Below are 13635 nucleotides of genomic sequence, written 5' to 3'. Positions count from 1 at the left end.
ATAAGTATTTGGTCACCTACAAACAAGCAAGATTTCTGGCTCTCACAGACCTGTAAGTTCTTCTTTAAGAGGCTCCTCTGTCCTCCACTCGTTACCTGTATTAATGGCACCTGTTTGAACTTGTTATCAGTATAAAAGACAACTGTCCACAACCTCAAACAGTCACACTCCAAACTCCACTATGGCCAAGACCAAAGAGCTGTCAAAGGACACCAGAAACAAAATTGTAGACCTGCACCAGGCTGGGAAAACTGAATCTGCAATAGGTAAGCAGCTTGGTTTGAAGAAATCAACTGTGGGAGCAATTATTAGGAAATGGAAGACATACAAGACCACTGATAATCTCCCTCGATCTGGGGCTCCACGCAAGATCTCACCCCGTGGGGTCAAAATGATCACAAGAATGGTGAGCAAAAATCCCAGAACCACACGGGGGGACCTAGTGAATGACCTGCAGAGAGCTGGGACCAAAGTAACAAAGCCTACCATCAGTAACATACTACGCCGCCAGGGACTCAAATCCTGCAGTGCAAGACGTGTCCCCCTGCTTAAGCCAGTACATGTCCAGGCCCGTCTGAAGTTTGCTAGAGTGCATTTGGATGATCCAGAAGAGGATTGGGAGAATGGCATATGGTCAGATGAAACCAAAATAGAACTTTTTGGTAAAAACTCAACTCTTCGTGTTTGGAGGACAAAGAATGCTGAGTTGCATCTAAAGAACACCATACCTACTGTGAAGCATGGGGGTGGAAACATCATGCTTTGGGGCTGTTTTTCTGCAAAGGGACCAGGACGACTGATCCGTGTAAAGGAAAGAATGAATGGGGCCATGTATCGTGAGATTTTTAGTGAAAACCTCCTTCCATCAGCAAGGGCATTGAAGATGAAACGTGGCTGGGTCTTTCAGCATGACAATGATCCCAAACACACCGCCCGGGCAACGAAAGAGTGGCTTCGTAAGAAGCATTTCAAGGTCCTGGAGTGGCCTAGCCAGTCTCCAGATCTCAACCCCGTAGAAAATCTTTGGAGGGAGTTGAAAGTCCGTGTTGCCCAGCGACAGCCCCAAAACATCACTGCTCTAGAGGAGATCTGCATGGAGGAATGGGCCAAAATACCAGCAACAGTGTGTGAAAACCTTGTGAAGACTTACAGAAAACGTTTGACCTGTGTGATTGCCAACAAAGGGTATATAACAAAGTATTGAGAAACTTTTGTTATTGACCAAATACTTATTTTCCACCATAATTTGCAAATAAATTCATAAAAAATCCTACAATATGATTTTCTGGATATTTTTTTCTCATTTTGTCTGTCATAGTTGACGTGTACCTATGATGAAAATTACAGGCCTCGCTCATCTTTTTAAGTGGGAGAACTTGCACAATTGGTGGCTGACTAAATACTTTTTTTCCCCACACTATATATATATATATATATATATAATTTTTTTTTTTTTACAAAACATACACATACAAACGACAAGATACAGATGCACACAAACATCCACAACATCACCCCACCCAGACCCACCTGCTCACACCCCCATCTCCAGCACCAGCATCACTTTCCGCAACTTGGCCCATTCGCTTTCAACATTTAGATAATAAAGCATTTGACCTTTCCATTGTGTTAACTATGGAAAATTGGTTGAGTTCCAGATTTTAAGTATTTTAAATAATTGTTAGTTTTACATTTAAGGAATGACTCTGCCGTTGTGCTGTAGAATTTGTGAATTTTGTCTCTTGTGTAATCAATTCTATACATTAGTTTATGCTGGATTAAGCGTACATTTTTTTAAACTTTAATTTCGTTAGTCATGTTCCAACATTCCTTCCATCTTGTGCCAATATCAGTATTGGTTCCAATAGTTATTTTTTCCAAGAGATTGTCTGTTGGATAGGCTCTCTGAAAGGTTTTGTGTATTTGACCTATCATATGATTATCCTTATCTGACTCAAATAGGATTCCCTCAGATTGCTCTGATGTCCAAACGATTTCAAATCGAAAGTTCTTGATATGAAACTTTTTTAAATTGCACCTATTTTTAAATATCTATTTTGGTCATTCCAAAATTGATTTTTAATTCTGTCATGGAAATACATGTATTTCATATTACCAAGTAATTTACTGTTTCTATGCCTTTAGTTTTCCATGCAGACCAATTTATCGGTGAATTCTGAAAAGCTATCCAAGGGTTGTGTTTTTAGGGAGTGATATTGGTTCTTGTAGAATACATGTTATTTTCTTCCATATTGTAATAGTGTTCTTAACTATGAAGTTGTTAATGTTCTTAGCTTTATCCTTTGAAAATAGATACATGAAAAATTTCTGGGGATGAGCATGCGTCTCTTCAATATGTACCCATTGTTCCTCTTTAATGCATTTAACTAAATGCCACAAGTAAAAGCCTTGGGTAGCGAGTTGATACAATTCCAAGTCTGGAAGGTTAAAACCACCCTCAGATTTAGGAAGATGTACAACTTTCCTTTTTATTCTATGGGTTTTATTTTATTTGCCCATATAAAGTTTGCTATTAATGCACCCCTGTTGCCCTGTTAGCAGCAGGTGTGTGCAATTGTAATTAAGGGTGGGGCTTCCAAGTAGGCCTACCTTGTGCATACAATCTTGGCCTTTTGTACCATTCAGGAGGTCCCCCTTCACCTTGTGAAGGTTATTGTGTGAAAGGAGGACGAGAGTGGGTGCGGTGTACTTTAGTCCAAATTCTATGGATCAAGATTTGTAAGTATGTTTCAGGCGAGAGTGCCCATACCCTTGAACTATTTGTTATCTGTCAAATCCCCCACATTACACATGATCTGCAACAACATCATACATATGCATCTTCAAAAGTAACTTTTATGCATTCCTCCAAATCCCTAATTACATATAGCCTTCATAAAATGGAAGGGAAAGTCACTCAGTTGTTTGAAGGCATGTCGAGAGACATTGAACTATTGAATATAACCACTTCTCAGTATTTGCTTTGTACTGTATGTGGGGGGTTTGTAATTGACACAAGTGTTTGTACAAGGCATGGGTTCACTAGGAACCAAATGGGCTAAAAGAAGGAGGGACTAACCTAAACTTGTCCAATAACAAATGCTGGTTATCATTGCAAAAGTTTCCCTGCTGTAAAACATTTTGCTTCGGTATGCACTAATGAATACACCTCAGGTAGTGGTGCTTTGGATGAGTGTGCAGGCCCTGAGATGTTGCCACTGCTCCCCCCTCCTCCTCACTTCCCTTTCCCCTCACTTCCCTTTCCCTTCCCCCACTGGGCCAGAGAGGCCAGCTGTGGGGAGTGTGTGTGCTCTGTTTATGGAAAAAGTGGTGGGGGGAGAACAAGACAGTGGTTTATGGAGCAGCACAGTTTATGGTTCACTATATTGGATCACTTCAATGTATTGATATCACTCCGCGGCGGAGGGATACATCTGAGGTGAGGATATACAGATTTACTCCTGTGTACACCTGTGTCACGGCTGGGGTCCGCCCCTATATAGAGTTGAAGTCGGAAGTTTACATACACCTTAGCCAAATACATTTAAACTCAGTTTTTCACAATTCCTGACATCTTAATCCTAGTAAAAATTCCCTGTCTTAGGTCAGTTAGGATCACCACTTTATTTTAAGAATGTGAAATGTCAGAATAATGGTAGCAAGAATTATTTATTTAAGCTTTTATATCTTTCATCACATTCCCAGTGGGTCAGAAGTTTACATACACTCAATTAGTATTTGGTAGCATTGCCTTTAAATTGTTTAACTTGGGTCAAATGTTTCAGGTAGCCTTCCACAAGCTTCCCACAATAAGTTGGGTGAATTTTGGCCCATTCCTCCTGACAGAGCTGGTCAGGTTTGTAGGCCTCCTTGGTCGCACACGCTTTTTCAGTTCTGCCCACAAATTAGGCTAAACAAATTAGTTGCTGGATTTGTATTTACATTTTAGTGAGAAATTATTTGTTTCAGATATGTGCTCTCTGTGGCTACCACCAAATTCAGTTGAAGTTGACAAATTCCTTCTTTGTATCATACCTCATAAATTCACATTTTATACAGCCTGCTCTGTGACGGTGATCATTTTCCATAGAAACAAAGAATATCGTTTCATAGTAACAATTAAGTGACAAAGTTAACAATCTAAACTCTGATAATGTTTTTAGCCCTGTCATATAGTTCAACCTTCTTGTTTGTTTTGTTATTTAAAATGAAAGTGGCCCCTCCTTGATTCTCTGGTTTTCTGGAAGCAGGCCACCACCCACACCACTCCCTCTCTAGCACTGCCTTTCTCTCTAGTCACAGCCAGACACAAGCAGACTGGTAACACACTACGAGAGGGGGGAAAAAAATCTGTGGAATTGGAATGAGCTGTTTAAGGGAGCCCTAGCTAGCCTCCCTCTCTGAGCCCAGGAAGTGGGAAACGTGAGAAAAGCTGTGCCTATTCTCTGTGAGTAGTTCTGAAAGGAGCACGAGGGGAAAATACCATATCTAGAAACCCCTGGAGCTGTGACTGTCCTGAGGAGAACACTCCCCTCACACATACTCGCCAACGGACTGTGGAGGCGTGAGAAGAGCCGTGGAGAGGAGCAGTTGACTTCAACCAGACTAAAAACAAGGAAGAGGGTAAAAAAGAGAGAGGGGGAGGAGAATAAGATGGAGGGCTTGCTTCCTGTGTTGCAGCGGCACCCTGGACTGTCTGTGTTGGTGTGCGCTCTGATGTTCCGGGTGGCCCACCGACTACTACAGAACCTGCCTGTGCCCAAAGTGGTGAAGGTGGATGACTTCCGCTCCTGGAAGTGGAGGAACCTCTCGGTCTCTATGGTCCACTCCCTCCTGACAGGGACTTGGGCTGTGACCTGGTGAGTCACTCTCTGCACTGGGACACCATTGTTCATTCATAGTGGATCCACATGATGTTCTGTTATTTAAGGGTGTGTGGAGCAGAGCAGTAACAGTCACTGGCAGGGGAGATGAGGAGAGGGATGTTCAGACCAGGGAAGGGGTGGGGAGACTAAGGCATTCTCAAGTGGGGAGGGAAATGCCACAGTACTGCCTACACAATGGCCTCCTCAGGAAATAAATACTTGTTGAGCTCTGCAATACCACAGATAGAACAATGAGACAGATATTTCACCAGATGCATAAATGTGAAGCATCGACTTGGTGTTTCCACTCACTACCAAATATGGTAGTGATAGGAAGCCCTGTGGCCGGCAGTGGGAGAAGATGGAATGAGATGGATTTTGGCCGACATCGTGCAAATTTAGTCATCGACTAAACATTTGATCTCAATACAGTTTTCTGTTCCCAAAACTAGAATCTGTTACGAACAGAGTGGATTAAGTTTTCTAGACTTTACCCTTTGCCAAAGTCTTTTTTTAAATGTGCTGTTTAGGAGTGCAAATCTGAATTTAGTTATTGTGCACTTCACAGAGTAGCCGTTCCCTACTGGAAATATGCAAATGTATGCTAGAACGTGCCAATAGGATCTTGCTAGCTCGTGCTTGGCTCTGCCCACCTCCTTGCGTGTTCTGCCCACTGACTCATTTGTTCGCATTTGAAATTACGGGTGGTGGTCTATCTTGGTTTAGTTATACAATTCTTTGGCAATACTGCATAGGCAGCAAGATTATGTGTTAATTTCATGCTTGTAGTTTAGAATTGCTGATTAGGGCAGTAAATGTTCCCATTTGTAGTTAATAACTATCAATATGTGCCAGAAGTTATTGCAAATTAGCCATATATTGAGTCAGCAACGATGGTGCCTGAATCAGATTCAGATTGTAGCAGTTTAGAAAGCACATCTGTTTTGACGTAAGAAAAGTAGGCTATTCTTGAGAATCCACTCAAGTCAGTTAGCCTACCTTTATTGTCACACACCATTTGACAAATGAAAAAAAAAAATATATATATATATATCACAGTTGAAGTCAGAAGTTTACATACACCTTAGCCAAATACATTTAAACTCAGTTTTTCACAATTACTGACATTTAATCCAAGTAAAAATTCCCTGTTTTAGGTCAGTTAGGATCACCACTTTTATTTTAAGAATGTGAAATGTCAGAATAATAGTAGAGAGAATTATTTATTTCAGCTTTTACTTCTTTCATCACATTCCCAGTGGGTCAGAAGTTTACATACACTCAATTAGTATTTGGTAGCATTGCCTTTAAATTGTTTAACTTGGGTCAAACGTTTCCGGTAGCCTTCCACAAGCTTCCCACAATTAGTTGGGCCCATTCCTCCTGACAGCGCTGGTGTAACTGAGTCAGGTTTGTAGGCCTCCTTGCTCGCACACGCTTTTTCAGTTCTGCCCCAAATGTTCTATAGGATTGAGGTCCGGGCTTTGTGATAGGAACACCAATACCTTGACTTTGTTGTCCTTAAGCCATTTTGCCACAACTTTGGAAGTATGCTTGGGGTCATTGTCCATTTGGAAGACCATTTGCGACCAAGCTTTATCTTCCTGACTGATGTCTTGAGATGTTGCTTCAATATATCCACATAATTTTCCTTCCTCATGATGCCATCTATTTTGTGAAGTGCACCAGTCCCTCCTGCAGCAAAGCACCCCCACAGCATGATGCTGCCACCCCCGTGCTTCATAGTTGGGATGGTGTTCTTCGGCTTGCAAGCTACCCCCTTCTTCCTCCAAACATAACAATGGTCATTATGGCCAAACAGTTCTATTTTTGTTTCATCTGACCAGAGGACATTTCTCCAAAAAGTAAGATCTTTGTCCCAATGTGCAGTTGCAAACTGTAGTCTGGCTTTTTTATGGCGGTTTTGGAGCAGTGGCTTCTTCCTTGCTGAGCGGCCTTTCAGGTTATGTCGACATCGGACTCGTTTTACAAGAAATGTGTGGAGTGGTTGAAAAACAAGTTTTAATGACTCCAACCTAAGTGTATGTAAACTTCCGACTTCAACTATGTATGTGTGTGTATATATATATATATATATATATATATATATATATATATATATATATATATATATATATATATATATATATTAGATTATGTATGTGTATATATTAGAGTGTGTGTGTGTGTGTATATATATATATATATATTAAACGATCCAATCATTAGAGTGGTGAAATAGCCTATTTCAAAGAGAGCAAGTAGGTGAACTGGAAAAACCTGCTGGCTAGACTGTTCTAAAAGCTGTTATGTGAAGTGGGGACTCCTGAAGGACTACAAATCGATCCTCCATTTAGGGTCAGATCAGAGCCATAAATGATTTCATTGTTACACACATTTTTGTTTACATATACCTATGCTATTTGTATAGCTGACTACAACACATGCATGCATACATACATACATACATACATACATTGGCAGGCTATACAATATAGGCTAGTAATAGATGTATCAACAGTTGTTTCATAAGAAAGTGAAAGCAGTTTTATTCAACAAGCTGCTTGGACAAGCGGTTGTTCATGTAGTTCACTGATTATTGCCATACACGTGTTCACCCTGACCTGCTAGAAAGCACCAGGTTACTCATTAACAAGGGAATGTACTGTCTTACCATAGACTTTGCTATAGACCTTGTTAAGGCACGTATCATCTCGTAAAGAAGCAGGAGAATCTGTTACCAGTTAGTGATGCTAAGTGTCTGCTTAGTCAGGCTATTCTAGCAGGGTTTCCCAAACTCTGTCTTGGGGCCTCCTCTGGGTGCACGTTTTTGTTTTTTGCACCCAGTACCGAGTTTGGGAAACCGTATGCTACAGAAGTGAGCCATGTGTGTCTGAATGAGAGGAACTCAGACCTAACTGTCCATAATCATGTATCCCTCTCCTCTCCAGTGTGATCATTTGGCCTGAAATGGCAACCAACATTCACTCCTTCTACACGGCCCCAGCCTACATGCTCATCTGCATCTCATCAGGTCAGTCACTACCCCTTTAAGATGGCTGCTAAAAGAGCTGTGTGTGAAAGCGTTAATTAATTCCCAGTTTACCTTTATTTAACTATGAACATTGACCACCACTGGCATTGGAGAGTAGGGTTCATCGTGGGGAATCTGTAAACATGCTACTTTGATACTCACTCACTCCAATGTTGAACTTTGTTATAAAGGCTTCAGTCTGGCTTGATCAAATAAAATAAAAAAGTTAAAAGGCATGGAGTGAATTCTGAGCACGTGCTCACACAGAACACACTGTACTTTCCCCCTCCATCCCTTTTTCCTAGTAAAAGCTGGTATATCCTGGGAAACTAGATACTCTCCCACCTTTCAGTGGCAACCAGATTGAGAGAATGAACAATGCAGATCCTCCCATCTCACGGGGCTCAAATAGGGGATGAGCCACACCCTCGGATCGCTAGGTGCACCAAAACAAATCCCACAAAGATCCAGCAGTCAAGAGCGCTGCTGAAAGATGTGATGACAAGATGTGACTACTGTTGGATGTTATTATTCCGTGTGTCTCGCATGCGTGTGTAACTGAGGATGGAGGTCTGAGGAGAGCCAGCCTGACAAACACAAACCTTCCGTTCCCATGAGACAGTTAGCCATATATAGACGTTCACACAACTCATTTTGAAATCCAACCTAAAGCGATTTTCCCTGTGTTTGCCTTTTAAGTGTAACACAAACAGTAACTAGGATGGACTATGCCAGTACAGTCCAATATATTTCTCTCCACTGATGTACTTAGGACAGGGAAGTCCTGACCAGTTGTTTATGGTACCACAATTATCAACCATTTAGATGGCCTCCATCCATTGTTTGGACCTCCGATAAGTAATCCATAGAAATAGAATCTCAGGCTCTGTTCCAATATTCACACTAGCATAGAATTTGGAATGAAGCAATGTATTGGGCATGCATTCAAACGGGTATGTTGGTATGCACATTGGAACGTTGGTATGCACACCTGACGGGTGTGGCATATCAAGAAGCTGATTAAACATTGGAATATATCTGCACGTCGACTCGGTTCTGGTACCCCGTGTATATAGCCAAGTTATCGTTACTCATTGTGTATTTATTATTACACATTTTACTTTTCTATTGTTTCTCTATTTTCTTTCTCTGAATTGTTGGGAAGGGCCCGTAAGTAAGCATTTCACTGTTAGTCTACACCTGTTTATGTGATTAATACAATTTGATTTACAACACTCCAAAAGGCCTTGAGAGACTGAGGCATTGATCTTTACTCTCCTTTGACAGGATACTTCGTGCAAGATGCAGGTGACATCATCCTAACTGGACACGCAAGAGGATCCTGGGAGTTCTTAATTCATCATTTCCTGGTAAGATAACCGACCTCAGTCTGTACCTGCTACCTGGTAAGATAAAATAAAAAAGAGTCCGTGGGTAAATTGTTACAGCAGCTACTGGTAGATTGTGTCTGAAGGTTAGATACGCAGTATTTTAATTCACTGGTTTTGTTTTATGGCCTTGTGAAACCAGACTGATCGCTGCGCTCACGCTTTGTTTCAATGAACTTCACTTGAAGTGAAACAATGTGAGCTGTGAAGGAATTTTAATATTGTATGGTGCTAAGAGATATCACACTCCTCCTTGTGGGATTTTGTGTCAGTGGTGGAATTTCAAAGGTGCTACAGAAAGGGCCTATTCTTTAATCTAAATTAATGCTCATGTGTCCCTGACTGCAAGGGAAAGGGGGATACCTAGTCAGTTGTCCAACTGAATGCATTCAACTGAAATGTGTCTTCTGCATTTAACCCTACCCCTCTGAATCAGAGAGGTGAAGAGGGCTGCCTTAATCGACATCCACGTCTTCGGCGCCCGGGGAACAGTGGGTTAACTGCCTTGCACAGGAGCAGAATGACAAATTTTTACCTTGTCAGCTCGGGGATTCGATCCAGCAACCTTTCAGTTACTGGCCCAACGCTCCTACCCGCCAAGACAACACCCACCATTGTGTGGGGGGATGTATGTTACGTTGAACACAGTGCATCTTGCCACTGATCAGAGGCACACATCGTGCTGAGCTTCCCTGTGTCTCTGATCAGTCAGTGGGCATGTATGTCCCAATATTCAGATCTTCTCTAACATGGCCCATACTGGAACACCTAAAGGCCACTAGTTGGTTGTTTTTTGGGGATCCATTAATCATACAGTACATTCAATATAAATTGTTATAGATTTTCCACCAGTTTTACTATTGCAAAGATTACGGTATCCCAATCGCCTTACTGCTGTAAGGTGGCAGAGTGCCATTGGTATATATTAACCCCTTTTCTCTCTGTCCTTCCCTTCCTCAGGTGCTCTGGTGCTTCCTGTATTCTCTGTACTCGCACCTCTACGTGGCCGGTGCTGTGGTGGCTCTCTTTGTGGAGGTTAACAGTGTCACCCTGCATTTGAGGCTAATGTTGAAGCTAGCATCACAGCAGTCGTCTCCTCTGTACCAAATCAACAAGTTCCTCAACCTCTTCACCTACGTCGTCTTCCGCCTCAGCGCACAGTTCTACCTCACGTATTACATCGTCCAGAACTATTCCTGGATGGACAAAGGAGGCTATTTCCTGGTTACCATGACCCTCATGAACACCATGATCCTGATCTACTTTTATCGTCTTCTCCGGGCCGACTTCTTCCCCCCGAGCAGGGCTCACATGGAGCGAAATGGCACCCACAACAACAACGTCAAAAAGTTCCTCAATGAATGACACCGAGAGCGACATGGCCGTATATCGGCTGTTGTGTTTGGTGTGTTTTGTTTTTTGGTTTGTTCGGTTACTGATATCATTCCTCATCAAGACGTCTCATCTGGTTGTGTTGTGTCAAGCTGTGTCTTCACAACAATAATAATGCTCTGTCTCTCAATGGCTCGTGTTGTAGAGTGAGGCGGCCAGGAAAGGATGGGGACAGTGGTACATGCCCTATAGTGATGCTTCTCTACTAATGATTAAGCTCACTGACTGAAGATCCCTCGCAGACACCCAAACAGGGCAGCATACAGTGAGACTGGTCCATTCACACTGGCTGGGAGAATCCTACTAACTTACCTCTAGGATACTGTGCCACTTGTGCTTCTGATCATAGCTAATACATTTGTTTACAATTATAGGAATTTATATGATTCATGTGGAATGCATATTTAACAGAAAAAATAAATATAAATGCTAACATAATTTTGCTAACGTAATTTTGTGTGTGTGTATGTGTGTGTATATATATATATATATATATATATATATATATATACAGTAGAGAAACAAACTGCACAAACTCTGTCAGGTGTAGTTTAGCAACATAGTTTTATTTAAATTTCCACTAATAGGATTTTGATATACACTACCATTCAAAAGTTTGGACACACCTACTCATTCAAGGGTTTTTCTTTATTTGTAGTATTTTTTACATCGTATAATAATAGTGAAGAAATCAAAACTATGAAATAACACATATGGAATCATGTAGTAACCAAAAAAGTGTTAAACAAATCAAAATATATTTTATATTTGAGATTCTTCAAATAGCCACCCTTTGCCTTGATGTCATCTTTGCACACTCTTGGCATTCTCTCAACCAGCTTCATGAGGTAGTCAATCAGTTTGAGCCAATCAGTTGTGGGGTGGGTGGGGCGGGGGGGGTTGGTATACAGAAGATAGCCCTATTTGGTAAAAGACCAAGTCCATATTATGGCAAGAACAGCTCAAATAAGCAAAGAGAAACAACAGTCCATAATTACATTAAGACATGAAGGTCAGTCAATACGGAACATTTCAAGAACTTTGAACGTTTCTTCAAGTGCAGTCGCAAAAACCATCAATCGCTATGATGAAACTGGCTCTCATGAGGACCACCACAGGAAAGGAAGACCCAGAGTTACCTCTGCTGCAGAGGATAACTTCATTAGAGTTACCAGCCTCAGAAATTGCAGCGCAAATAAATGCTTCACAGAGTTCAAGTCACAGACACATCTCAACATCAACTGTTCAGAGGGGACTGTGTGAATCAGGCCTTCATGGTCGAATTGCTGCAAAGAAACCACTACTAAAGGACACCAATAATAAGAAGAGACCTGCTTGGGCCAAGAAACATGAGCAATGGACATTAGACAATGGAAATGTGTCATTTGGTCTGGAGTCCAAATTGGAGATTTATGGTTCCAACTGCTGTGTCTTTGTGAGACGCGGTGTGGGTGAACGGATGATCTCCGCATGTGTAGTTCCCACTGTAAAGCATGGTGGAGGAGGTGTTATGGTGTGGGGGTGCTTTGCTGGTGACACTGTCTGTGATTTTATTTAGAGTTCAAAGCACACTTAACCAGCATGGCTACCACAGCATTCTGCAGCGATACGCCATCCCATCTGGTTTGGGTTTAGTGGGACTATCATTTGTTTTTCAACAGGACAATGACCCAACACACCTCCAGGCTGTGTAAGGGCTATTTTACCAAGAAGGAGAGTGATGGAGTGCTGCATCAGATGACCTGGCCTCCACAATCACCTGACCTCAACCCAGTTGAGATGGTTTGGGATGAGTAGGACGGCAGAGTAAAGGAAAAGCAGCCAACAAGTGCTCGGCATATGTGGGAACTCCTTCAAGACTGTTGGAAAAGCATTCCAGCTGAAGCTGGTTGAGAGAATGCCAAGAGTGTGCAAAGCTGTCATCAAGGCAAAGGGTGGCTATTTGAAGAACCTCAAATAAACAAATCAAAATATATTTTCTAACACTTTTTTGGTTACTACATGATTCCATATGTGTTATTTCATAGTTATGTCTTCACTATTATTCTATAATGTAAAAAATAAAGAAAAACCCTTGAATGAGTAGGTGTGTCCAAACTTTTGACTGGTACTGTGTGTGTGTGTGTATGTATGTATGTATATATATATATATATATATATTAGTACAATCAATATTTTTGAGACTGTAACAAACTGTCAGACAAAACACAGTTTTACATTCATACTTCCCTGCTTGGTCTCAACAGGTCAACACCAATACGTGGGTGACCAGCATTCTTACAACAGCGACCATTCATTCCATAAATCTAACATAGTGAAATACATGTATCCCCTTGAAAGTAGCTGAATGTACAGCCATGTCTACATTTTCTTGAGGTTACAAGAATCACTTATATTTCTCTTTAAATTATTTATCAAAGTGAACCAAAACGGACAGGTCCAGATGATGGGTTAGCCTTGGGTCTTGGTAAGCCATAGTAATGCCTATACAGTATGTCTAGATGCAGTGTTGGGGAAGCTACTCTGAAAATAGTTTACTAAGCTACCAATTACTTCACATTGGAAGAAGTTAAGGTGCACTAAAGCTACCCTTAAGAAAAATATAGTTTATGTAACTAAAGTTACATTGAAAAAGGAAATTTTTCATGAAGTAGTTTAGATGAAGTTATGTAAATTGCAAGAACAGATGATCACTTTGGGGTCATATGGTAACATAATGTGTAATTTAGCATATTAAACACAACAATATTTCAAGTGTGAATGAGGCAGGTCTGATGCCGAAAAAGAAAGGAAATGATTGCCTACTTCTCCAATCTTTTATTTTTGCAAATAAAAGTAGCGTGTAGTTCCAATAGTTAGCTACACCGCTACATGGCAAAAAAGTAATTAACTACTGAAAACACTACCTAGATTTGAATTTAATTGAACTACCACCAAGCTACTTCAAAATATTGTT

At 41.1% G+C, this 13635-nt stretch overlaps 1 protein-coding gene across 1 annotated transcript; it reads left to right on the top strand.

The window, feature by feature from the left end:
• The first annotated feature begins 2640 nt into the window (after positions 1-2640).
• Positions 2641-11117, top strand: LOC121567951 (TLC domain-containing protein 1-like). Its single transcript, XM_041878355.1, has 5 exons — positions 2641-2739; positions 4456-4859; positions 7817-7899; positions 9187-9269; positions 10248-11117. The coding sequence occupies exons 2-5, from the start codon at positions 4654-4656 to the stop codon at positions 10650-10652; spliced, it is 777 nt and encodes a 258-aa protein (XP_041734289.1). The 5' UTR covers positions 2641-2739; positions 4456-4653; the 3' UTR covers positions 10653-11117.
• Positions 11118-13635: the final 2518 nt, after the last annotated feature.

The sequence above is a fragment of the Coregonus clupeaformis genome, chromosome 6, assembly GCF_020615455.1.
Source record: "Coregonus clupeaformis isolate EN_2021a chromosome 6, ASM2061545v1, whole genome shotgun sequence".
Lineage (NCBI taxonomy): Eukaryota > Metazoa > Chordata > Actinopteri > Salmoniformes > Salmonidae > Coregonus > Coregonus clupeaformis.
The sequence above is the reverse complement of the archived record's forward strand: the minus strand, read 5'-3'. Positions and strand labels throughout refer to the sequence as shown.